Below are 26,976 nucleotides of genomic sequence, written 5' to 3'. Positions count from 1 at the left end.
GCGATGATTGAGAGACGTAAGAGCATACACGCAAGCTGCTTTTTTGATATGAGATTCGGATGTCCGGGCAAAGGACGGGAGTCGGGTATATAAAATAGTATGGCCAAAAGAGGGTGTTTCCGAAGTCTGCGTCAAATACATATGGACATGACATTTTGAGTTTATGAAGCTGGGCTTTTCTGAGCTACCTGAATACATAACTCGAACTATACGGGAATCAGATCCGCTCCTCGCACAAATGCTAATCATGTGTGTAAAACCCAAGCCAAAGTGCTGAGTCGAAGTATCCCCCAATGAGCGAGCTTCAACGCATCAAGCAAGCGTCAACATTTGGTACTTACCTTCATTCTAATTTTTCACTGGATAAGGCCACTATTATTAATAAATGCCTCTAACAACAGCTTGCTACTTTTTAAAAATAGCTCGTAGTCCTCAGTCCCTCTCATTAATAATTTCCGCTCCTCCTCAGGGGAGGGCTCCTGCTTATTCAGCCTTTGTGTAGCATCAAATCCCGCTGCCCGCCTCTCGCGTACTTTTTGCTGAAAGGTAACGATCGATCTTTCTTCAGATCTATCTCATCTCTGTACCTTGAAGTTTGTACCTCATGATTCTTGCGCGCGCGTTGTCCTCGTAGGCATGGTCCGGTTCCTCCGCGATCACGTGTACCATATCCGCGCCGTAGCTACACCCGCGACTATCACCAGCGATTCCCCATTCCCTCTCTTGGACCTAGCGATACGGTGCCACCATCATCGAATGAGAATGGTCCGCTGTGTCCTTCTTCACCTGGAATCTCTGTCATCGCTTTCGTCGTCGTCTACGTTACCAATCCGCAACCAATCCTCAACAGAACTCCATATTCACTCACAGTATGTCTTCATCCGCTGCCGTATGTCGGCTTGACGAAGAGCATAGGCACGTGCACCGCCCGCTGCGCCTGGAAGGGCATGCTGACTTCTGTTGCGCCAAATACCGGTGTTGTAATTGTGCGAGTGTAAAACTCTCTGCATCTCCTCTCGAAGGAGAAACGACATTCTTCGTCCCACCACTGCATGCGAGCTCTTAATTTGCACCATTCAATTCGCAGCGCTAATTCGTTGGTCAGGAAACTGCTAAATTTCAAGCGCTGTAATGCTATTGACTCTCCCAAAGTTTCCTTGCTACTGGCATCTCTCCTCTTCCTCGGCTTAAGACCAGATATCGGCACAGCATCCTCGATTCTCAGAATCCTGTACCTGCTCTTCCATTCCTTCATTTCCAGAGGCCCCGCCAGTCGCCGGAGTGCTTCGCACACCCGATTATATGGCGCTATACTCCAGGCCTTATCTACATGGCAGCCGTCGAACAGGTGGTTTGATGCGGTCCCAATTTTCTGGCCATGCCCATAAATGCCCGTGTGATCGATCACGTAAGTCTCCAGGATGATTTTCCCCCTCACGATGCCCATCGGCTCCGTCGCCTGAGCACATCGAACTTCCCATTTGTAATGCAGTAGTCGCTTATCGCACACACAATCTTGCGTTATGGATCTGCCGAGATCCGGAGATGCGAGCACGAGGCGAGGAGTGGCGATCCTTCAAGTGAGGTAAGATCGATTAGAAATGTTGTACGTCGTTACTAGGGAATATAATGGATTCAGGCGAGGGTTCGTGAGGAGACCTGAGTGGTCCAGTTTGTGAAATAAAGGGATCAGTAAGCGGGAGGCAATTACTGAGGGAAGTAGCCGATAAGCGCGGAGCAATTACCGATATAGAAGGCCTGTAAGCGCGAAGCTATTACGGGCCGTGGGTGAAGGCAAGCGTTAAGCGTAACCTTCGTGTTGGTGTCAGAAAGCGCTAGGCGTAGCTGAGGGTTCACGCAGTGAAGGTGTCCAGAAAGTGGTAGATTGTTAAAAGCTTTTTTAATACAATGTTACCTATGAGTTTATATACTAAGGAGAGGGTCGAGTCATTATTATTCTATAATGTTCCATGATATTCTAGTATCAATAGGAAGAATAGAGAAAGTAACAGAAAGTACGAGCGAGTCAGTATTAAGACCGAGAAGGCCAAGTACAGGCATATGTTGACTCATGCCACCGAATCAACGGATACCCAATATCCATAACAATTCTCCACCTGCGGGGCGATCCTGTTCATCGCGGATAGAGCGAGCCTCAGGCATGTAGACCTACTGAACCATGAATCAATCCGTCCTCGCGAACCTCTACTCCTTCAACGGAACCACTTTCTTTGGAGGTATCGGCAAAGGAGGAACACCAGGGTCAACCCTCTTCACGAACAGATTGTCCGTAACGAGACACGGAGACGATCTCGAGTGGGGGACAGTCGGTAGCGAAGGAGGTGGACAACACCACTCTACTCCGTTTGGAAAGACGATGCGCTCGAGGGTAGGACACGCAGTAGTTAGACGAACCGCGCGTGCACATTCGCTCACTACCATCGAGTGGCCGGAGTGACTTATGGTTGAGGACGTCGAGCGCGTCCTAGCTCGTTTAGGGAGAGGGAACCTCTCGTCGAACTCTTCCTTCGCTGGTTTCACTTGCGCGATCCCCGATTTACGCATTACCAGTGGCCCGGAGGGCCTTGAAGTGGGAAACGACGCTACCCCAACACGCCCTCTCCTTCGAACTCGAGTTCCTCAATGTTGGGGTATGCGACGACCTCGCTTCGGAGATTCTTTTCTTCTTTGCGTTTACCGACGGACTTGAAGACAAAGTGGAGACAGCGGACAGAGGGAGGGAGGGATTCGAGAGTGGATGTAGGACGAAACCCGCATATATTGGGGTGGAGATAGTTATAGACACGTCGATTAGAGTCGGTGGTAGCGGGGATAGCGGAGGCATGGGAAATAGAGACAGCCGACTAGGTGTGGTGCGCGCGGAGAGAAGCCGTGTACGCATCCGAGTGGCGGGAAGTGGCGTAGACGGTGGTGGCTCGTCCCCGTCGTCATCTTCAAGCAGGAAAGGAAAACGAAGCGAAACGACGTTAGTCTGGCCATCCAACCGCGTGAGAAGATTAGCCTCAGCCTGCCCGGAGAGGTGGGTGTCGCCAAACTCGATATGCCGGAGATCAAAGGCGGAGTGGTGCTGTATGATGTGGAGATCAATGGAGGGGAGAACGAGGGAGTGGAGGTTGTCCATGCGGGCGAGGACACGTGGTATGAGGTACATCCGGACTTGCGGTGATCGCCATGCAGGGACGCGAAGAGACTGTGTGAGGGATGTGAGATCCCGTCGTGTGGCGAGGAATACCCCCAGTGCGTCGGGGTTCTGCACACCGGTCATGTTGAGGTCGCCATACAACACGCTTGCGCTGCAGCAAGGAAGTCACGCGAGAGCAGGGCGAGTGCAGGCACCGACGTGTGCGAGAGGAATGACAGGATCGCAGTCAGCACCTCTACTGAAAGAAGTGGGGATTGCGCTGCACCTGGGGCGGGCAGTATGCTGGGAGAGGCGGGACCTGAACATGATACGCATGCATGAGCTTTGCATGCTCCTCAATCAACGGCTCGATTCCGGACGGCGATGACTCACTCGATGACGCCGAAACCTTACTCCCCCCCTCCTCTTCAGCCTCTGACACTGACTCTTCCACATGTTCCACCACCACTCGTGGCTTGTTAAAAATCGTCGACATCCTTATCACTAGCCAGCATTCTGTTGCAGCGTTGCGAATGGAGAAACATGATCGACGTCTTCGACCACTGGGAAAAGCGAGGTTTATCTCATCTGGCCATCGTAGGGAAAGGCGCCAACGGACGTACCAAATTCTAGAACCAGTGGTGGCCGCGTAAGAGATGAGACAAGCGAATGAGCTAGCCAGGAACAGTCAGGGATCAGGGCTTCTTTTCATCCCGTTCTTCAAACTGAGGGTTGTTGGGACACAATCAGAGAGATAGCAGAATGAAACGAAGCACCCTGCCCTAAAGTCTAGAGAAGCTACGTGATCGGCCCGATCTCGCCGATGTTCTCCGTCCGCTGTCATCTTTCTAAATTCTGCCGCATTCTTTCGCGTCTCAAGCCTTTGTAGACGTTGTCCCTGTCTTCTGACGAGAGACAAGAAAATTCCACCCTCTTATCCCTTAAAACCAGTTAACACTGAAGTACGGGCAACATGATATCCATCCAGTTTGGTGTAAACGCCGGGTCGGCGGCACAGATGATGCATGCCTGAACAGAAAGGCTTCAAAGAATAGACTGGCGTCCCGTCTACCGCTCCAAGGCTGGGAATTCCATGTTATCATGTACTTCGCAAGGCATGTAAGGCCTTTGAAGCGCCGTTTGTTCGGTAGTGCTGATATTCAGGGATACTCGATGCCGAATGGTGAAGTAGTGCGTGTACTCCTCCTCAAGTACAACAATATCTCAGTGGTTCGAGTCTTATCCGCCATACTCCGAAGATCCAGCGCTTAGACGCCGGTTAGCTTTTCATGGCGAAGAAACTCGCAAGTTCTTTCTACTAAGTCTTATCTCCCCGCCTCCTCACTCGGTTGGAGTAGTACGTCTCAATGGTCCGGGGCTTCAACAAGATCAACGTGAACGGACGCAGTTCCAACGTCATCGCTATCAATGCGGACGAAAGATTGTCCCCCAGGTTCTGTTCTTGCAACCTCGGTTCCTTTAACGGAAGTTGTTTCTTTTTCGCAGGAGGTGGTGCCAGAGGAGGAACGTTATGTCTCGTATGATCCTGTTCACGAACACGTCGTGGTCGGGAAAGACAGCGAAAATATCGAGAGGGTAACCATTGAAATGCTCTACTCCCCCCGGAAAGAAAACGCAGTCGAGAGTAGCAAACGAGTTGGCTAAATGGGCTGATATCCTATCGAGTTCTAGGCTGTCTATCTTGTATTCCGACATCCCCGGATTACACACTACAAGCACACTTCACGGCCCTCTCCCCCCGTCTCCGATTGTTCAATGCCGGGGCATACAACGACAGCAGTGCGGAGTCTCTTTTCCTCCGTTCGTTTATTCACAGACTTAAACGCGAGGTGAATACGAGAAAAAGATTCAAGTGTTGTTGTAGGTTGAAAACGGTCATAGTTTGGGGTGAAATAGTTATAGACTCACCGATTGGGGAACGGGGAGGGTGCAAGGAGGATGATCAGATAGAGAGACCATGCAAAGTCGCTAGGTTGGGGTGCAGAGTAGAGGTTAAGTATGTGTGTGGAGGCATCTTGAGTCGGCAGCACGGGAGGCACGGGAGATATAGAGAGCCAACTCGGAGCAGAGAGGGCGGGTACGCGTCGGAGTGGAGGGAAGCGGGTTGACGGTGTTGAGCCATTGTCATTATCATTATCATCGAGCCGGGCCGGAAATCGGAGGGAGATGACATTGGTCTAGCCATCTAGTTATATGTATTACTATCACAGCCTAAGCCTTCACGCAAAGCCGAGAGTCGACAAAATCGATACAATACACACTGAAGGCTAAGCAATGGCAGACAATGGGTAGATCAAAGGGAGAGGATACAGACGGGAAAATGGTGTCCATATGAAAGAATACACTGGATATAAAATAAGCACGCGTCTGATATATTTTCCTTGGATAAAGAGAATGTACTGACCGCGTATCAGATTTCTGTCGTTACTTGAACGGAGAAACACATGGTTTCCTTAGTAACTCAGGTCGACACTCGTAATTGTAACAAGGGTCGAAAAGTGAAAATCAACTTTAATTTCTATACTACGGAATCAGGCGTAGAACAAACAAAGGAAACTCAGCATCTTCAACGCGAGCCTGGGAATTCGTACTGAGATAGCTACAACTGTGAAACTGGTCGACTCTATCCTCAAACCGTCTTTTCTGTTCAAACCGCCTTCTGAACCACGCTGTCAAGATGTGCACTGCGGAACGTAGTAGTCTGATTAAAGTACAGATGCCTTCACTATTCAGATTGTGGATCATCCTTGCTCAATATCTTTCTCCGTGAGACCCATTTCAAGCTTCCTAGAACCGAGTAGCATTTCTTCCACCTTCTCCATTGAAGTCCATGATGAGTCTCCGACGACCCAGTGCAGGTGAAAGTTTTTCCTCAATGGCTCGGAGAGTATTCAGTCGACGGTAATCGGAAAGAGGCATATGGTTTACTTACCCGATCAGACACGGCTACTGTGATCGTTTGTGGCCCCAATACAGTCTGTAAGAACATTGACAACTTCTTTTAGATTCTTTTTCAGACGTTTCGGATCACCTGGAGGTATGACTTCGCGACTGTCGGAATAGTAGCTTTCGAGGAAGGCGTACTCATCTATGTGCCAATCCGCGATGTTAAGCAATGTATTCCATTCATGGTGATCAGGAGCAATTGAAGTCAGTGCAGATAAGATTGGACGTGGGGGGATTCCATTGAGTGCGACGCTCATACAAATGGCCAGAATGACGGGTGCTTGATGCAGGTCTTCGATATGTGATTGAAGTACCTCAGACTAAATACATAGAGTGTGATGCCCCGTGGCCGTCTCGTTAGTCGCCTCCGAAAGTAGGGTGATATAGCCCTGAAGCCCTTCGATGGCCCATATATGAAGTGAGCTTTGCTGGGCGATATACTGCAAGCTTCGTTCCTCTCTAAAAGTTTCGTATGCATTGAAAATCCCACCGGAGAATCCTCGACCCAACAGAAAACTAATTACCCCAAAGAGAGAGCCAAAGCGCTTATAGGGTACGCGCTGGTTGTTGTACTGCTAATATTCATCCCTTTGGGCCAGGACGCGAAGGAGATTAGAAAATAGGGACCTCGTGGCCCATTCAGTGAGCGGCACGACGCCGCCAAAGTCAGAACCTTGCTCTATAAACGAAGCCATGCATGCAAGTGCGTGAGCACAACATGTCGAAACGAGGGGCCCGTACTGTGGCAAGCCTTTCTGAGAATGTGTAGAAGTCCCAACGAATAATTCAGATGTGATGTAAGGGAGTATCGCCTCGAATACTCCACGATGACAAAATAGAAAAGGTGAAGTGTCAGGATCGTGAATGCCCCTACTAATGGCATACAATGCAATGGTTAACAGTGGGTATTTGGAGATCGTAGAATTATTATGGAAGAAGCGACGCTGACTCGAATGAACGCCGGTCAAGTTTAACTCGGAGTGTTCCGAGTCGAGTACCAAGAGACGCATGATTGCGAGCAGAAGTGCCGGCCTTGGTCGACGTTCCATAGACTCCTGATGCAAATCAAAGTTTTCAAAGAAGGAGAGAAGATTATCGAGAACTTCGTCAGGGAAACATTCAGCTGCGGTGTCCGCCAAAGTTATCCAGGATGATGCGGAAGAGAGCTGGTCTGGGAGAAATAGTGACGCGACTAAACTGAAACACATCTCGCTATCAAGAAAGGAATCGCTCGCGCGACTAAATAATCCCTGATCAACCGCACGAGTGACGAAGATTTTCCATACGACAGGATGGCGAACATCATTATATGTTAACGCGTTCATAACGACTTGATTTTGCGAAGGCAGGCTTGCAGGCATCCGGATATGTGCAGCTTCGAGACAAGTTAGCGTTGCCGTTAAGCCATAAAAGTAAATGTGCTTCTGTGAGAGATCCAGATCATAACTTCCGAACTGAGGGCGTAACGGAGGAAACCGAATCTCCAGCCGGAGGAGCTGCTCAATCTTACAATCGATGTCTGGAGTATCCTTAGGAATCCACCGAGAACTCCAACCTCTGTTCCGGACCTGTTCCATGCGTATTTGATGCCAGTGTGGTCCAAAAATGTGATCGGCTAACTCGTTGTAGTCAGCAGGCAATCTGGATAGAGCCCGGACTACGTGATGACGGATGGCCGAAGATGACGATCTCACATACAGCCAAAGAAGAACCTGAAGATGCACGAATAACTACGACTAGTTCCTCCTCCTCGTTCGTTAACTTGCTTTCTTTTGACTGTAATGTATCCACTGATCGCTCTTCAGAACTTCTGAAGCTACCCAGTACACCGCCACCGCCATACGCATGTGTTATCCCCGTCGGTGCCATTATGTTATGGATCTGCCGAAATCCGGAGATGCGAGCACGAGGCGAGGAGTGATGATCGAAGCGAGGTATGATTAATTAGAAATGATGTACGTCGTTAGGGAATATAATGGATTCCGGCGAGGGTTCGTGAGGAGACCTGAGAGGTCCGGTTTGCGAAATAAAGGAAATCAGTAAGCGCGGAGCAATTACCGATATAGAAAGCCTGTAAGCGCGAAGCTATTACGGGCCGTGGGTGAAGGCAAGCGCTAAGCGTAACCTTCGGGTTGGTGTCAGAAAGCGCTAGGCGTATCCAACGAGTTGTTCAGCAAGCGCTAGGCATAGCTGAGGGTTCACGCAGTGAAGGTGTCCTGAAAGTGGTAGATTGGTAAAAGCTTCCTAATACAATGTTACCTACGAGTTTATATACTAAGGAAAGATTAGAGTCATTATTATTCTATAATGTTCCATAATATTCTAGTATCAATAGGAAGAATAGAGGAAGTAAGAGAAAGTACGAGCGAGTCACTACTAGGACCGAGAAGGCCGAGTTCGGGCATGTGTTGACTCATGCACCGAATCAGTGGATACCCAATATCCATAACACATTATCGGAGTCGCCATAGTATCTGTTATATTCCTCACCACGAGCACCCTGCTGCTATACCTATTCATTCGAGACAGGAGGAAGCGAGCGCAAAACAACTCGGACACAGAATCCACTCCGCCACCCTCGGAGAAAAAGGGCGACCATGATGTAAAGCCAGAACGCGTCGCGCGGCCTACCTTAGCGCCGCATCCTCGGTCCGTTCGGAATTCGTCGATCTCGTTGGAGGCCAGACAGGCTGCTGCTTTACGGGACTTGAGGGAGAAAATCGGGTCCCTTCGGCGAAGCCTTGCAAGCGCCTTCAAGTCTGAATCCCAGGCGGAGTTTGGTGAGAGGCTAGGTCGTGAGAAGAGCGACTCGCTGGGAAGCCAGTTCCGGTTGTGGGTAGATCGTGGTAACCAGGAAACGCCGCCACCAGAATAGTTGTACCACCGGTCTTCTGTGGGTATAAGTGCGGGATGACGGGAGTGTAATTTATTGATATCTTTGTTTATGTTTCTGCATTCGCTGGACGGCGCGTGCGTGGTCTTGGATCAGTACGAGATTGTATACCAGCTGAACCGTGGACAGGAGACGCATTTTTTACTATACCAATTCAATATTTTGACATGATGAGGGGATGCCGGGTGCCATGTGTGCAGGAATCAAACATATGCGATTTTGTCAGGAAAAGGTCAGTCTTTGATGTTTTTTTCTTCTTGCAATTAATGCGACGGCTAGAAGAGGTACGACACGGGAAATTTTTGTCTTTTGATTTTGTGGGAATTAAACGAAAAGATAGTAAAGAAGGCCAAATCCCGTCCCGCCTTGCTTGATGGTTCCCACATTCCGCTCTTTACCTTGATGGGATTTGTTTCTCGTCGAGCGTGCTTTCTTCGACATGGATTACGGGAAATCTTCATCTACCATCCGAAGGCAGAACTTTAGGTGGATGGTTCTCACAGGTGTGTGAATAAGCGACCTTATTTAAGTTCTCTGTGCGATGAGAAGCATTTCATTGAGTACCCCCAGTTCAAACCCGCGCCAGCGCCGCAACCTGACTAATGATTCTGGCTTCGTGATTCACGTTCAGCCATCGTGACTGCATCGTGTGATCCGATGTCTACCTGCGTGCTTATATTGGTCGAAGCATTGTCCACGGTGTCTACCTTATCTCTCTTTCGATTACCATGATGTCCTGGTTGCTCGATTTGCTTGCTTGTGTCCTTGCAGCTACTCTTGTTGTATTCATACGTTCCCATTATAGTTCAAGGTCGCTACCACCAGGACCGCCTGGTCATTGGTTATTCGGGAATGAGATTCCAAAAAAGCGGTGCATCGTTCGTAGCGTGTTTTGCTATAATCGGCTTATTCTCGCAGGGCGTTCTTGAAGTACGATGAATGGACGAGGGTGTACGGGCCTGTTTTCTCTCTGACTCGGTTTGGAAAGGTATATATCGTCGTTGGCAGATACGATGTATGTTCGTATTTTATGCTGAAAAACTATGAGACTGATATTCGAATTGTAGGCGGCTATGGAAATAATGGAGAAGGGCAGTATCCAGACATCGGACAGACCAAGGGCTATTGCCGCCTCTGAGACGTTCTCTGGAGGTCTGAGGTCTATCCTGCTGAATGATACACAGAGATGGAGAGCTTTGAATAGGTTGGCCATCTACCATGGCGAACACAAAAATGAGTTTAATGTAACGTTTGTAGGGCTTTCCATGCACACTTAAAGACCAATAAGGCAGCGGCATATGAACCTATACAACTCCGTCACGCGAAGAAACTGATTGTTAATATCCTTGACGATCCGAAGAGGTTTACAGAGTACACAAAGATGTACGGACTTCTTTCGTTCCTGGGTATACATCGAGCTCATCCAATTAACCAGATATGCAGCATCTGTGATTCTTGCCCTGACCTACGGGAAAATGACACCGACGACATACGATGATCCTGATCTTCAACAAATGATTCTGGAGGCAAACCGGCTTCGAATGACAAATAGCCCGGGAGCCTACCTCGTGGATACGTTTCCCGTTCTTCGATGGGTTCCAGGGTATCTTTCCGAACTTAAGAGGTGGCATCAAGATTCGCTTGCTTTGTGTCGTCGGTGTTTAGGGTATGTTCAGACAAGGATGGTCGGTGCATTGAACACTGTTTTTTATTGGAAGATACTTATGTGCTTGTCCAGGATGCTGGAGAAGAAGTACCCGCTTGTTTTGGGAAGGATCTCTTGCATAATAAGAAGATGTCGTTTGACCAAGCTGCGTATCATGCTGGTGGGATGTTTGCGGCAGGATCGAATACGGTTCGTTTTCCTTTTGCCCGTTTTCTGGTGACTGCTGAAAACTCTAGACCGAGTCTGCAATAATATTCGTTATCATGGCAGCTGCTTGTTTTCCTCATGCTGCGAAAGCTGTACAGAGAGAAATCGATGAAGTTGTTCCTCGCAATCGATGTTAGTAATTCAGTCTCTTCAGGTATATTCTTACTGAATACGGAATGGGTAGGTCCGACGTTTGAGGATAGGGAGCGCCTCCCGCAAGTTATGGCGTTTGTTTTTGAGTGTTTTAGGTGGTGAGTATGCTTTTCTCGAAGGTGACATGCGGCCGCTTATATATGCTTCGAAAAGGCGACCGTTGTTCCCAAGTGGTTGGTCTTCCGTGGCTTATCTGCCGATGACGAGCTGCACATATATTAGGAATTGCGCATGCCGCTTCTCAGGATTTCATCTGGGTTAGTGCTCTTTCAGTTCTATGGCTTCGTCTCACAAGCATGCTTCAAAAATAGCAAGGCTATGTGATTCCCAAAGGAGCTACTATTATCGCATCGCCTTGGTATGTCTGTATTCCTGTAACTTTGAACACCCCTTGTTCAAAATGATCATAGGTCCATATTCCGTACTTCTGATATCTTTTCGAACCCCGAAGTGTTTGATCCTCAAAGGTGGATCCTTGACGGTAAATTGAGGGGCGACATCAGGCAATTCGTTTTTGGATTTGGTCGGAGGCAAGATTTCTTGTGCGTCTAAAGCTTGCCGAATTGCTGATGTGGATGTCTGCAGAGTTTGTCCGGGATCACGCGTTGCGAATAGGTGAATGTCTTTTATTTCTATTTTCTTCCGGGTGTTTATTTTATTGATGGCGAAAAGGTCGCTGTTCATTAATACGGCACTTCTTTTATGGGCTTTTGATATTGTTGCGACTGAGAAGATTGACTCGATGGCGTTTGCTGATGAACCGGGAATGCGTCCTGGAAGTTTTGGGGTACGCTTTGATCTGCGGCTGGGGAAAGAGAAAGAGGCTTGGGTTAGGTCGTTGGTGGTCGACTGAGCGAATGGAACATCAAAGGTGGAGATTCGGATCCAAAGCATTGGAGAAAATGAGGTAAATATTCATACTACTTATGACATCAAGAACCACCCATTAAAAGCCTAGTAATAGATTATTCAGCGTAGCGGTAAGACGTATTAATCCCTTGTACTTGGGGATAGGCGCAATATATTACTCCTTGCCATTGCAAAGGATTTTTAGCAGAGGAATCCAAGCCAGGTATAGGGCCAAACAACGCTCCACATGTTGTCATCACGGGCATAGTTGCATCTCGACATGTTTGATGTGCTTGATGCCATGGGCCTGTGCGCTCCCGCCTTCAAGCGCCTTGCTGTCGAATTGGGCCCAAATTCTCCGCTGATTTTTTGATGTGCTGAGCTTGTTTTGATTTTTTATCAATGCGGACATACGAGCTCAGTGATTTTTGACAGTCTTTGATGTACGGAAGTTATTTCCGTCCACCTTTGATGTCGCTGTCACCTGTTGTCCTCCCTCCTCCGAAGATGATCAGGTTCACATGTTGTCCTTGATATGTCGTCCCTTTTTCGGTGTCAGCCCCTCCATATGTTTTCTTTAATGATATTTTTCCACCGCTCCGACATTTCTTCAATGTCATTTTCTATCATTTCTGACATGTTTTTTTGGGGGGGGGCCTGCCACAAAACCAATGTAATCGGATCTGCTGTACAAGATCTACATGCACCGTAGCTCTATCAACAGGGTTACCTTTTCTTCAGCCCGTAAATACGCTGGATTGGAAAAGAAATCGTACACCACAGGGGTTCGAACTAAAACACTGTCGATGACGATATACAGCATGCAGTGGTACGACCTAGGCCGCAGAGCCGTTGTTGTAAGTGGTAATAAATACAATATATCCAATTATTGGGCTGAAAAAAAATGCCCGTCGTCGTGCTGTGCATGCGGGGTGTAGGCGCTGGGGGCGGGGTCGTGCACGGTGTCGTCGATAGTGTCGATACCCTCGCTGTTGAAAGATGAAGCTGCTTGAGAATCGGGGGTGATAGCCCGCAGGTGGAGCGCCAAAAAGGCGGCAAGGCGAGGTCGACGGCAGTTTGACAGTGATGAGGGGCCAATCCAGCAAAATAGACTATGCTACTGCATTCCCAGTCGTTGAAAACGGGGGTTGTGAGGTCATCATGAAAGCGGCGGGGCTGTAAGGGGTGATACGAGGCGAAAGAGACGGGCATCGTGATGCGGAGCAAACGGGCGGCGAGGACGGTGGTGAGGGTAGATATAGACAACATAGTTGTGTTCCCCCACTCAAAAAATGGGAGATGCATGAGCTTGGGGACTATATGCGGGCTGCATGGCATGGTAGGGGCCCATGTTGGACTAGGAGGGGGTGGGCAGTAGCGGGTGCTAGGGCGGTCCTACAGCCATGATTATGGGCACATCCGAGACGCTGTACATTCGTCCATCGATGCCCCAATGTGCGCAGCAGTGGTTGTCGTTGTCGGTCGTCCGCATCCCGAACATCGTGCCGCGGTCCCGCCCGATACTTTCCTGCCCTTTTCCGCACCTCTGCATCGTCGACCTCCCTCCCCATCCTATTCCTACACTCCAGCATAGCTCTGCACCATCGTGGATCCCCCCTAGTCCCTCTCGTGGCTGTCCTCATCCAGTCTGTCGTCGTCGCTGCTCCGCTGATTTTGCATTGAAACGTTCCCACAGCTGCAGATGGGGGCCGATAGTGAATACTCCTGCTTGCTGGTGGTCGTTTTCACGTGCAAATCCCGTGTACCACGGCGAGTGGCACCGATGTGGACGCTGGGGTCGTTGCATGATCGGGATGGAATCGAGGCTGGCTTTTTCTGCCATGGTGCGTGTCGGTGGGCATAGTCGTCGCTGTTGATGATGGAGAGTGTGTCGTCAGTCGTTTGGGGCTGCATAATGTGCGGCCTTGTGAGAAGACTTACGCGTGGGGTGGGAGGGGCGGCATGGTCGCTATCCGGGGCTTTTGGGGCCACCGGATGCATAAAAGGTATCTAAAATGAAGAGTAAGCAGCACACTAATAATCACATACCTTTTTACATCTGTGAAAGGCCTTTCAGCGAGCAAATGGGTTATCGTCCATGGTGTTGGCTGTAGTACAGGATATTAGGCTGTGCCCGGTGCTCGCGAGACCGTATGGGTGGTGGATGTGGATGCAGTGGGCCGTGGCAGTGTCCTGGGCAACATTACATAAGCTCGCATGCCAAAAAAAAACATTCGCTGGCTAGGGAGACGGTCCCCTACAATGAGCAAGCGTCGACATCACAGGTCTACTGGCTAGGCCAAATATACGATTCCTAAAATTCATGCCTGAATCCGAGCTGAAAAATTACACGGAATACCAGGAAAACATATCCTGACATATAAAACCGGAGGAGGGAATGATTTGACAGATGTGAAATATGATCAGACCGAAAATAGGACTCACATCAACGGTACGATGTGACAAGCCGAAATCGAACAGAGAGCGTCACGAAGGATCTAAAAATATGTGATCAAGGAACAAGAGCCATATTTATCACGCTAGGACCTAGAATAACATATCGGGCACGATTGCAATGGAAGACATTTATCAGGGATCTATTTTGGTAGGTGCAATGGGCGGAGGGGCGTAGAACCTGTACCAGCAAGCGCCCCCCCAGTGCTGAGCCTGGCGGCGGCTGCCAGTTCCGAGTCCTATATGTATATATAGATATCGGTCATTATGCCAACCTGAAAAGAAATTTTTGATCGTCCAACACGGCGTTTGCCGTCGGATTCTCCCTGGCCAGGTCGTGGGAACTTTTCTTCAACCTTCATCATTGTCCTGTGAATTCCTTTCCTTTTTCAGATTCGTGGTACTCAGCCGGCCCGTTATTGGTTTTCGTCCTCTTTCTTGTACTATCTGCTGCCACTATCACCCCCGACAGACCTGGCATCCCCAACATCACTATTGGGGTGAATTGCTATTGAAGACAGCTTCGGAGCATGTGGACAACCCTGGATTTACTCCGGGATTTGATATCGGCCTCCATCTCGTAGCGAGAGGGCGCATGGAGCACCAACCCAACAATGACGCGCAGACCAAGGAGAACAGCAATAGGAGGGGTGGGGACTTTCAGAGTGAAGTGACAATATAGCTGGGAGATGGAAGGGCTGTAGTGTGGGGAGGAGAAGGCTGGAATGAGGTTGGAGTAGAGGGGTATGAGTGGGAAGCCGGGATGGAGATCGGGTCTCCGATTTCCAACAATCGCAGAACCAATGATGCTAGCTTGGTCGTTGGCCATCACCATGACTACTGATGACCTCACCGCAGCCAATTCAATATGAATTTTTAGTCAATGTTATTGTCTTCCTCTCAAACAGTGACATGCACTGCAATGCCCTAATTGCATCTAAATGCATGTAAACAAGGTGAGGATCAAAGGCCCAAACTGTGCTCCCCGTGGTCCTATATATTCCTGGTTACAGTATTTCCTGGGGTCGGAACAGTCGCTCTTCCTCTAGCATTGATGGAACTTCTGTGCAGTGTCAATCTGCACCGGAGAAATGGGATAGGCCAGAATGCCGCGCCGATTGGGAAGCATTTTGGTGATATCCTAACTGACGTTAAGGCTTCATACGTGGTTGGGGATAGTGTCACAGCCCAATTCGTTGGTGCCAACCCGCGGGTACTAAGACCGACACTTCCTCCTCATGTTATTGACTAAGAAGTTCATCGCTTAACCTAGAACAATCTGCAGCTCAGAAGTACTTTCCTGACAGTCTATCGCCAGGTCTTGGGCCAATGGGTGTCCATCCAGTCTGATTCACATCCTTCGACTATGGTTTAATCAATTGTTCTGCTTCTTGTCATGTACATGTATGTTGATTAGGCTAAATGTGGCTCTCGGGCTGCTCAAGGTCAACATGAGCGTGAAGCTTATAATCACTATCAAGGGTCAATGAAGCATGATGGCCATGGAACCTCCCCTAACATCTACATGGATCACACAGCTGCTGTATCTCCCGCTCTCAGTACGTTTCACAATTTTTCCAGCTAACTCGCCACTGCGGCCATAGGAAACACCATTGGAGACAAGAAGACCATGTCTCTGACCCTCTGGTCCAACATATACAGAGCCATTGATCAGGCTATTTCATGGCTATCTGGTGAGAAAGTACATGTCGATGGAGAAGGGAAGTTGAATGAATGGGTTGTTCCCACTTCCATGTTAGCTACTGTTATCAGGATTGTGTCAACTTCAATGTCCATGCAGGAAATGCCACTATTTCTATACCATTTGCTCGCCGTGACGTTCTTGTGCATCCAGATCAGCCTCGTCATCCTGGATGAACAGAATGATGGGACTGACTTGGCAGGTCGAAGAGAGAGAACACTAGCTTTTTGCCGTAGACCATAATTGGGCTTTGGAAATTTGTCCTGATTTCTTTCACCAATAGAAGTTTGTGAGCTTGGATAGACACAAAAACGGAGTACTATAGGACTTGGATCTGCCACACATATGTGGTGGCCCTCAAATTCTAGTCACTGCAGTGGGATTAATTAATTACTAGGTGTCAACTGCATGTACAGTCATTAATACATTACAGATGAACTAATTCTACAGTCTATTAGTTAACTGTAAGGGATATAAGGCCTGCGACTCTTAGAGTAGGATTAATGTGCATAGTTAGCCTTACTGCCACTATCAGTATGAATCCGTGGTTCTCCCTCTCTTTGTCCTCTCACCTAGAGATGCGGGTTCTACGAGAATGAGGCCATCCAAGTGTCATCCTATTTGACGTATTAAGATTTTCACGTTCCCAGCTCATCTTGAAAGGTACATCTATAAGCTGTCTAATATTCCCATGGCTGGAGGTCATACCAAACGTCTTTGATAGATGGACATGATAGACCATCTTCCATCAGGTGATACCCGTAAATCCTGGGAAAAGCTTTGTGTACCGCATGCACTGATTCCAGTTCCTTGATAGACAGCCGTGATTTGAAAATTCTGATTGAATGATTTACCCACAACTATGGTGGCAATTAGAGCATGTGCATTGACAACCAGTTACTTATCACCCAGCAAAGGAATGCACATACCGCATGCATGCCAGACTTCCCTCCAAGCCAAGCAGGGGTCTCTCTCTTGCTCATGCTTCCATCTCTCCCTCTGACTCAAAAGTGGAGTTAACAAGTTATTTATAGACATGGCTGCCTCTGTGCTTCCAGATCTCACCACTTTGAACAACGTGCCACATCTTATCATCATCTTCGCACCCTCTCAACATGTAATTGATGCGTCTACAAATGTATCCTCACCGTTCTGTGCCGTATTTCATCCTACAACCACCATAGAGCCTCTCCCTCTATCCGTTCATTGCCCCGGGCTCATATTCAAGTTGCGGGAACTCGTACAGAAGAAAATATACTTTGTTTCACCATCATCCCATGTCGAAGAGTGTTGGTATGGCGTCATTCTTTACTTCAAGTCTCATTTAATGCTGGGTAAGTGTGGAATAGGATGACAAAGGAGAAATGGGAACTCGACGACAGGTCCTGTCTGCCCTGAAACAAGCTAGGACATGCTAGATGCTGTTTACAATTAGTCACTCAGGCCCACTCGATGGTGGTAAGCGAACATGCACATGCCGGAATGAGCATTCATAAATATATGCTGTACATTTCCTTGAATTCCTGCATGACCCCTGCCACAGCCACAAAAGTATCCCTCTTTTATGAATCCAAAAGTCACGTTAAATGTGCAGAGTTTTTGGTCCTGCACTGCTATTCATACATGAACATCAGAACGTTCCTTGTCATGGTCCAAGGACTGAAAGCTCTGCATTGGGATACTAATGTTCTGACGGAAGAATGTGAACAAATATTTCAGAACCAATTGAAAGTAGGAGCATACCACTTCTTCGGTATCAGCACCAGAGTCATGGGGCACAAATCTCATGACTTTCATGGTGGAATTCCGGCTGTTCGAGGACGCATGATGGTCCCTTCTGGAATTTAACCTAATCATTCTTAGCTCCTGATGGCACTGTGATAAGCAGGCGATTTACATGGCAAGTAGCGAGTTGATATATACTGTAAGAAATAATAGTTAGCTCAGCCAAAAATGGGGGAGATACCAAAGGAAACCCCGACATTTTGGTAGGATGAAATCAATACCGAGGAAAATAAGAGAGTTTGGCCATGCGAGATACTATAGTTCATGTGAGATAGGTAATTATCATAACATTGAAGGCTGACATACTGTTATAAGCATAAGCAACAAGCATGCACTATCAAGCAATGATATCCTCTCTTCAGCCAAATCATGGCAAAAAAAGGCCTACCTAGTCACCAATCCGGATATCACAACAAGTCGCATCAGACCAAGTATAATTGCAGATGTGCTAGGGATCTCATACTTAGTGACATTCGAGAATCAGTGAAAATACTGCACCTGGAGATGGCAGAGACTTCCCGGCCTTTGTGCAAGTAGTAGCACATTGAAAACACAATGATGAAATCGGAAACTGCAGCCATGATGAATACGGAGCATATCAATCCCTAGGATAGGTTTAGCGAGATCCACATTTGATGGGATAATAGTGCACCTTTATGCCTGGTATCAATAAGAAACTAGATATTGAATATCTGCCCGAGAGTAAGTCATGAAATCTGAGAATATGACCCTAGGCTTACACATCGTAGACTGAAACTTTGCCGTGTGGATCAATGTGAGAAATACAGAAGAGGGAAGCAGACCTACAGATTCCTGTGCCTTGATGGACAAGCATGAATGAGAGGGTCTTGACGAACTACCAATCACACAACTCACCCCAAGCTATGGTGATACTGAGAACCTGAGTACCAATTATTAGGGATGGATTTCATCTTGGAAGTGAAGACAATGCACCACAAACCAGGGGAGTATTCAATGGAAATGACGGCCGACTGAAAGTGAGATGAGTCCATTTGCTGCTTACTGTCCAGAGAGTGAAAACACTGACATTTCCAAATGCGAAGAGCATATACCCTGAATGTCAGAGTCGTTAGTACCAGGTCAGTTGCATACAATGGGTAACTTCGGAACATACGCTTGAACACCCAAAATGATGACCCACTATGATGGAACAATGCTTAACCGCCATGAGGAGTAGAAGAGATGCAGAGGGCATACATTGAACAGTATTTGAAGCTGGTGATACAAGACTTTATTCAAACCTCTTTATAGTAGCAGAGCCTCAGATGTAAGTACCTTGAAACTCCTGGCCATGAAGTCAATCAGTACGAGCTATGGATAGCATCATATAATAACATACCAGACAATATTATAGAGCTCAGTGTACTCACCAAACAAGTCAACGAAGTAATGATACAAGGTGTGCATGCCTAAGGTGACGTGAAGAGCATCGAAAGTCCTAAATGATGCTTTCTGTTCTTAGAGTGTTTGTAAAAGGATCAGCAGGACTAACCAAAGAATCACAACCTGTTAAATGAATATGAGCAACTCAATCCAGTGCTGTACATTGACTCATGGAGTATCGGTATATCCACAAATCGTCTGGGTACCTCTTGTAATAAATCACCGCTTGTATGTTGGTTATTTCAAATAAACTGTTGGAGACGAATAAGAGTGAAATGCAAAGGCGAAGGAAGATTTCTCACATCATGGCAATCGTAGCACCGATGTAGACTGATCCAAGCATCATTCTCAAGGAGGGAGTTTGCGATGCCATTCTACAATATGAAGTCGAAGGGAGAGAACCACATTCCAGAAGTTAGTTGAAGTTGTAATCTCTTATAGCTGTGTTCAAAACAGCATCACACAGTTCACAGCAAGATAATTGAAGTAACGAGCGGATCGGTTTCAGTATCATCAAATAGACTAGAACAAAGTATAATGATGCGGTCAAGAGTTTCGAAGGACCAGAGAGACCTTATATCAAATCACTAGTAAGTATGCCATTGTGGTGGTGTGGAGGAGAAGAGTGCCTATCATTATCCTGGGCTTGAAGACTCAAAGGTGAAGCTGAAAAACATATTCCCATAGTACTTGAAACTTGTAACTGATGGTTCTGAGACATGCATATGCAGACACAGAGCTTCATCTTTCACCAGGCCTCGTGGCCATTACCAGTGATTTGGAGGGATCAACCAAGGTGCTGCTATTGCCTCCTTGGTTACCCCCAAACATGACAACAAACTCGAGGACCATGTGGTGATTATGCAAAGCGCAGTCGTTTCAGTCCTCGGAATAGATCAGCTATATGCGCAGTTTCCCTCCATCATTTGATCTCCTTCATTTTTTCCCCCTCATCCCATTCTTTCGCATCTCATCTTTGTGCCTTGATCATACTTGGCTTTGTAATATTTTGTTTCAATGGGTTTCTCACATTTGAGGTACCAGTGGCTGGGGACGTTTGCTCTGCACACCCTGGTCAGTTTTCTTAGCTGAATTTGGCTTGAGTTTTTCTAAGCACATAGAGATCCCCATGTCAAAGAACTTGAGATCAAAGGCAAGGGTGGCGAAGTATGCTGGGGTAGTGTCGTTCCCCACTTCAAATCCCTCCGGGTACTTGTTATGTGTAAACCTGGGATTGCACAAGTGAAACTGGCGAAGAAGGAATTGGACAAGAGGTTCCCTCTCCCTAAATGAGCTAGGACATGCTCGACATCATCCACTATCAGTCACTACAGCCACTCAATGGTAGTGAGTGAATGTGCACATGCAGCTTGTCTAGCCACCATGTGTCCTACCCTCCAACGTGTCTTGTTTCCTAATGGAGTAGAGTGGCGCCGTCCGCCTCCTTCGCTACTGACTCTACCCCACTCGAGATTGTCTCCATGTCTCATTACAGATGACCTGTTCATGAAGAGGGTTAACCTGGGTGTTCCCCCTTTGCCGGTACCTCAAGTTCCATTGAAGGAGCAGAGGTTTATGAGGACGGAGCTGGTGGAGCAAGATTTTGTCCTTAGTGAGGATGACAATGATTTGTTCTTTAATCCCAGTCCGAGGAGGGGGAGCAACTCAATGCAGGGCTGCTGAGAACAAGTCGAGGTTGACATTCAGGATGGTGGGAAAATGGTGATGGTGCTTGTATAGCATTCGGTACATACCCGTTCCTTCTCTCCTGCTATTCAAGAATCATGCTAACATCTCGTCATAGCTCATCCTTGTGTTAAGACCGTGTATGCGCCTACCAACTAGCCCCAGAAATCAGCACACTAGGAGATAATCGAGGACAATCAGTTATTCATGATCCTGCTTTCCCTTTCGTCAGATTAAGCCACTGATTGATCTCATCGATTAGAGTTCTATCCCTGCTCATCTGCGACAACATTGATGTGGTTCAGTGTCGGCTAGACAGAGGTTTTCAAGGTGTGCTTTTTCATTATTTGGAATCGCATTAATATCATTGATCAAGAGGGTCCTAATAATGAATTAAAAGACAGTGGGTTGATTAAATAATTTTGTGCACCGACGATGGACCTACCTACCTTCATGTGACATTTATGATGTCATTATGCTGAATTTGGGTATCTTTCAACTCAATTCGGTGAATATTTTGCCTGAAATAGCTGTTGAAGAGGCTCTGTGCATGCCAAGCTTGAAATGCGATAGCATAGACACACTAAACACACCCACTCTCACACTGACACACACACAGAATCTCAGTAGTTCAGGGGGAGATGTGCAATGCAAGCACACAATAACAGTAGAATTAAAAGATGTCTTGCGCTCTTCAAGACATAATAGTGCGCTAGCTCAAAAGAATTCTCTAAGTCCAAATGCTTTTAGGACAGGAGGTGAGTGATATGTATTGCTTGGCCTCGAGGCAAAATTAATATTTCCCAAGCCCACAAATGTCCCACAAGAATATACAACCCTCAATTGACATTGTGTGTGACACACAGGTGGCCACAACCCATCAAACAAACTACACATGACTTAAAGCTTTGCACTCTAAGCAGAAAACACTTCAGAAACCTTTCGTAGATCCACAGGGTTCAAACCTATGCGATCCAGAGACACAGAAACACAGAAACATGTCCACAAGCCACAGGGTTTGAACCTATGCCACTTGGGAATAAACCAAAAACCCTCAAAGAGTATTGACAAGCCAAAGGGTTCAAACCTCTGCCACTTGCAACAACTCAGAATTCACAAACACGTTCTGCAAACACAAATGCACATTCAAGTTATCACAATACAATATTTCTCTGAGTTGAGCACAATTAATTACTGTTCAGAATCAAGTTACATGGTCATGTGTGAGCAAGGCATGCCTTGTGATCTCTCAAGCATTTCAAATTAATTCTAGATCCAATAATATTCTCTCACTCAAAGCGACAAACACAAATCCTTTTGTTGCACACTAGGCTCTCTGCTTTGTGTCACAACTGTGGGGGTCTGAAAGCTTGCTACCTACTTCTAATTACTGCGCTTTTATTTACAGCTAATTATATAAATAGAAATATCAAAAATAGATACACTCCACCCCAGAGTCATTTCCTCTCCATGACATGTCAATCACATGGTCACTAATTAATATTCTGAGTCAATCCTCTGAGTTAGTGCTTGGTAACATGCTGCTCATTCCACTTGGCAAGGTCTAGAGTTGCTACATCATGCAGAATATTTCTCCTAATTGGCTCCTTGTTTTTAATTCCTCTGCCACTGATGAGCCTCTAGGCTCTGTGCGCTCAGAATTCGCGGATTTATCAGGCTTTTCTACATCAGAGCACAGCCATTGATCTTCAGGCACTTTGATTGCAGATCCTGATTGATCAAATCCCATCATTGATCCTGGCACATAGCCACTCCACCCCGAAATAACCCAGTCTTGATGATGAGTTAGAGAATTATTTAATTTGCAACAGTCAGCAGTGGTTTAGAAGTTACTAAACCTGTTTAATTTGCTAAGCAAACCCCTTGGATTGCTTGGTAAACTGGTTATAAAGCTTGCTTACTTGCAGTGCAATGCACAGTAATGCACAGTCTTTGTAGCATGCAGATTTGACTGTGCATGACTCAGCATTGGTAAGGAAGGGTTAATAGTGCATTATTACTCAGTAATTAGTTCACTTGTGTTATAAATCAACACAGCAAGGAACAATGTAGCTTACAAACCTGTAATTCGCAAACTAGTATAAAAATTAGCTAGCTAATTAATTTAGGACACAATGTATAAAGCGAATAAGGGAGACCCCAGATTATTCTCTACGCTTACCTTTGATCTCTAACACCTACACCATACAACATACACCCTTGAAGTAGCGCAATAAAGACATTTTTGCTGCTAGAACTTCGTCTCAAACCTTTATTTCTCTAAGCAACGGTGAACCTTTAATGGTTACTTGTGCTTACAACCCATCCCTCTCTTCTATGCAAAGTAATTAGGAGTCCTGCCATTAGGAAACTCTTTTATTGCTTTGCTTTGCAAACAAATTCACTTGCTTCTGCAGCTAGGAGACAGTGTTTTCATCCCTCCCATCAACACCTTCTCTTTCTCACAGCCAGAGAAAGTCTCGTCGAGTATCAGACCGATCCTCATCACTTCAATTCAACCTTACCACACAAGTTTAATAATTCACTACAGCCTCTGAGTTTGCAGCTAGAACTTGGACAGTCTCTTTAGAGCTCTTATTCATTGCACTTGCAGCTAGAGTTGCAACAGAAACAAGGTATAGTCCTTGTACATTTACTGATTTGTTTTAGGGCCTCTTCTAGGATCCCTTTCCCAATTACTTCCCTTCCTGTGAATTTTATAGTTCACTACCATCCTCTACGCTACTAGTAGAGAAATTTCTTTATCTTTCTGAACTTAGGAGGCTTTAGTCACTGCACAGAGGTGCCCTGACTAGACTCGCTAGAACCATCCTTCAGATTCCATGTCTGTTAGCACATACCACACCTAGGTTTTGTGTTTCTGCCCACAGGAGTCTCTAGGTTCATCACCACGCACATCACTAGTGAGCTGGTATTTTTATTTGATTGCCACACCACCTTTTCTTAGGTCAATATTTCATGCTGAGTACAGGGTTCCTCTCATGTCGGCCAAAGCCCTCTCAGGAGGCTCAGACTGGGTGGTCCTTGGTTTTGAATGACATCTCTTGGTGATTGCTGGATTGGTAGGGTTCATGCATCATAGATCAATGTTGTGTGAAGCTCTGTTAATATATTATCTTCTCAGTGTATTTTATTTGAGTGAAGCACTGCTGAGGGATGCATGAGGTGTGAGTTAGACACTGCGACTTCACACTTAAATGACACCAGTGTGCCATTCTAAGTCTAAGCCATGTGCTGCACTCAGATTATTTTATTATATGCTGCCTCTGCCTCAGTATGTGCTGCTCTATGCTGGGTATGCATTATAATATTACTTAGTGGGTTGACACATGTTTGAACTCATAGAATTCACAAAATTACACATATGCACACATTGCACACGTGTCACTGCCAACATCACACATGGCATTTACTAGTTAATTGCCGCCACTTCATTCATGGCTTGCTGGTATTCCCAGTTATACTGGATTCTGTTCCTTCTTGTATATCAAGACCCTTCCCAGCTTACAGCCAACACTTTCTAGTACTTGATCATTAAGGGTATTACTTTGCTGACTGAAAAGTTGCAGTGTATACTTGCATTCTTGAGGAATTCAACACATGGAGGTGCACTGAAACACTCGCACAACAACAAAGCCTTTATTGCTGCTACATGCCATTTGCTGTGAACTCCTCTAGAGTTTTGGTTTCTGCCATTGCCATGGAAGTTTAGGCTCATCAGTGGAGATCACTATGTTCTTTCCACCCAGACCATGCCAGTTCTACCAAGCTGTAAATATGTCCTGGGAGACCTGCCTCATGCTAATACACCTTTGTCTTGTACCCCATTTCACACATAATCATCTGAGCTCTGACATGGGAAATGATGCATACCATCAATCTACTTTTGCTTCAAGTACTCATTACAGTATTGAAAATGATAGAACAAAAGCTTTTGAGCCATGTCAAGTCAATATGGAGACACTTATGCATGGCCCTTTCACCTGCATGAAAACTGAAGGATTTACCTCTTCATGAAACACCTGACAGCTATCCAAATGCCAATACATCTGTGTTGTCAGAGTCACATTCAGCAATGGTGCACCAGGATTCTTCCTCTAACTTAGAGGATGTCAATCAAGTTTTGGATGTGATGCTGAACCCATCACCCTGCTGTCATCCCAAATTGCTGTCTGACACCCCTATTTTGGAATTCCAGACTCCAGTCATAGATGACCAGCTTGCTAGTCCTAGTCTCGATAAAGGTGACAAGTTCCCCGATTATGGAATCTATGAATCACTTGTATGATCTAAAATAGAGAAAGTAAGTCCTGTGAAAATAAATGGATGACATACCAGTGAATGAGCATCTTCCTAGGGTGTAGAGGAGATCTCTGCCTTCACTGAGACTGGCAAAGCGGAGTCATCGATTGAAGTTCCTTGGCAAAGGAAATACACCTCCAGAAAGTGCAAAGTCAAAGCAAAGTCATTCATTAAAGTTCTTTGGTGAAGGAAATACAGGGGCAAAGATGATGAAGGCACACAGTGGGAAGTGACATCCTCTGCACCAGCAAACATACCTTGTGCTTCTCTCAGCATTCAAGGTATCCTAGATCTACTCAGCACCATCCTTCAAATGTCACATATGCTGGATACACCATCTGTCTCCATTCTCGAAGACTGCATCACAGAAAACTACAACTTTGGTATCACATACAGCCATCTCTGCCAGGTATGGAAGAACAATAATGGTGGAACCATGCAATACAAACTACACAGACATGAAGAGGAGGACCAGAAGAGGTGATGAGAGGCACTGAAAGGAAACCAGTGACATGCATGCAGTGCATGCATATGGGTAATTTTGTGAATTCTATGAGTTCAAACATGTGTCAACCCACTAAGTAATATTATAATGCATACCCAGCATAGAGCAGCACATACTGAGGCAGAGGCAGCATATAATAAAATAATCTGAGTGCAGCGCATGGCTTAGACTTAGAATGGCACACTGGTGTCATTTAAGTTGCGTGGTCAAGGTCAGTCATCTCGGTACCCAATGTGGCTATTCATTCTTCCAAGGTTATTCCTTTCCTAGCCTGAGTTGATCTCGAAAGCTGATCTGTTTCTCGACTTAGCAATTTTTCTTGACAGGTTCTTTCTACTCGTCGAGGCGACGAGGCATCTAGTTCATTCCATTCTTTAACTTCTTGGTTTTTATACTCCATACAGACGAGTCCCCAAGATTTGACTGTAATAGTCTTGTTTAGGTGGGGCTTAGCTTGGCATGTTGATGGCTGGTAGAATTGACTCTTCGAGACATTGTTTCTAAGTCTGTTCTGTACTGCCATGCTTTCATTCTTTATGTGGTATTTAGCTACCAGCGCGAAGCCTCCACTGTAGCTCTCTGTACCGCTTGTAGATTGCATAAACTGATGTAAAATCGCAAAATCTATGGGTAGCCTGATACCAGGCATATCACTGGGGGAGACTGGACCAAACCACACCTACCATCTGAGGTGTTTTGGACCATGTCCCTAGACCCCGAACTAGGAACAAGAGTCCCATCTTTTTCCTCCGACAGAAGCATGCCATGCCCTGAAGGAACAGACGAAGAAATGGACATGGATCATCTCAGGAAAGAGCGAAGGTGTTTCCGATGCGGAAACAAAGGGCATATCTATTGGGACAACAAATGCCCCCCTGACAAATCAAAATGGTACAAGACAAAATGGCAAGAGCCAACAACAATACCATTTCATCGATGCCCAAAAGCTGTATCAAAAGAAGACTACAAACGGGAATTCACAGAAGGATGATGCCTTTGCTGTGGATTCCCTGGACATACTAGACAGAGCAACAAATGCCTGTCTGACAGGTCCAAGTGGCGCTCTGCTTGAAAAAGCAGAGCAAGGACCCCTCAATGACGAGCGCTGGGGGGAAGGCATCGACAAAGGACTAGGCAGACTGCCTAGGTCGACCAGGACTAGCGCGCTTTCAGCAGAAACAAAGAAAGGAGTTGATGACGGACCAGGCAATTTGCCCTTGTACAACAGGACTCAATTCTC

At 46.5% G+C, this 26,976-nt stretch overlaps 6 protein-coding genes across 6 annotated transcripts; 3 read left to right on the top strand and 3 right to left on the bottom strand.

Moving 5' to 3' along the window:
- Window positions 1-2,507: 2,507 nt before the first annotated feature.
- On the bottom strand, window positions 2,508-3,383 carry EV420DRAFT_490072 (uncharacterized protein). The gene has a single exon (XM_060482351.1). The coding sequence runs from the start codon at window positions 3,284-3,286 to the stop codon at window positions 2,558-2,560; it is 729 nt and encodes a 242-aa protein (XP_060321605.1). The 5' UTR covers window positions 3,287-3,383; the 3' UTR covers window positions 2,508-2,557.
- A 3,301-nt stretch (window positions 3,384-6,684) lies between these two features.
- EV420DRAFT_1654321 (uncharacterized protein) lies at window positions 6,685-7,686 on the bottom strand (the record flags this gene model as incomplete). The annotated part of the gene is made up of 1 exon (XM_060478804.1): window positions 6,685-7,686. One exon carries the CDS (start codon window positions 7,684-7,686, stop codon window positions 6,685-6,687), a length of 1,002 nt encoding a protein of 333 aa, XP_060321604.1.
- Window positions 7,687-9,730: 2,044 nt separating this feature from the next.
- Window positions 9,731-11,881, top strand: EV420DRAFT_1654320 (cytochrome P450; the record flags this gene model as incomplete). Its single annotated transcript, XM_060478803.1, has 14 exons — window positions 9,731-9,873; window positions 9,921-10,017; window positions 10,070-10,206; window positions 10,260-10,385; window positions 10,438-10,687; window positions 10,741-10,857; window positions 10,905-11,007; window positions 11,060-11,126; window positions 11,182-11,201; window positions 11,251-11,285; window positions 11,340-11,386; window positions 11,439-11,570; window positions 11,614-11,643; window positions 11,701-11,881. The coding sequence occupies 14 exons, from the start codon at window positions 9,731-9,733 to the stop codon at window positions 11,879-11,881; spliced, it is 1,485 nt and encodes a 494-aa protein (XP_060321603.1).
- Window positions 11,882-13,494: 1,613 nt separating this feature from the next.
- EV420DRAFT_1488904 (uncharacterized protein) lies at window positions 13,495-15,166 on the bottom strand (the record flags this gene model as incomplete). The annotated part of the gene is made up of 7 exons (XM_060470662.1): window positions 13,495-13,785; window positions 13,819-13,887; window positions 13,927-13,936; window positions 14,323-14,375; window positions 14,519-14,570; window positions 14,806-14,839; window positions 14,884-15,166. The coding sequence occupies 7 exons, from the start codon at window positions 15,164-15,166 to the stop codon at window positions 13,495-13,497; spliced, it is 792 nt and encodes a 263-aa protein (XP_060321602.1).
- A 12-nt stretch (window positions 15,167-15,178) lies between these two features.
- On the top strand, window positions 15,179-16,276 carry EV420DRAFT_1754702 (uncharacterized protein; the record flags this gene model as incomplete). Its single annotated transcript, XM_060480490.1, has 3 exons — window positions 15,179-15,544; window positions 15,749-15,890; window positions 15,936-16,276. Exons 1-3 carry the CDS (start codon window positions 15,386-15,388, stop codon window positions 16,274-16,276), a joined length of 642 nt encoding a protein of 213 aa, XP_060321601.1. The 5' UTR covers window positions 15,179-15,385.
- Window positions 16,277-25,004: 8,728 nt separating this feature from the next.
- Window positions 25,005-25,715, top strand: EV420DRAFT_1688251 (uncharacterized protein; the record flags this gene model as incomplete). Its single annotated transcript, XM_060479304.1, has 3 exons — window positions 25,005-25,211; window positions 25,287-25,375; window positions 25,430-25,715. The coding sequence occupies 3 exons, from the start codon at window positions 25,005-25,007 to the stop codon at window positions 25,713-25,715; spliced, it is 582 nt and encodes a 193-aa protein (XP_060321600.1).
- Between the last annotated feature and the right edge of the window lie 1,261 nt (window positions 25,716-26,976).

The sequence above is a fragment of the Desarmillaria tabescens genome, assembly GCF_030435595.1.
Source record: "Desarmillaria tabescens strain CCBAS 213 chromosome Unknown EV420scaffold_205, whole genome shotgun sequence".
In the NCBI taxonomy this organism is placed as follows: Eukaryota; Fungi; Basidiomycota; class Agaricomycetes; order Agaricales; family Physalacriaceae; genus Desarmillaria; species Desarmillaria tabescens.
The sequence above is the reverse complement of the archived record's forward strand: the minus strand, read 5'-3'. Positions and strand labels throughout refer to the sequence as shown.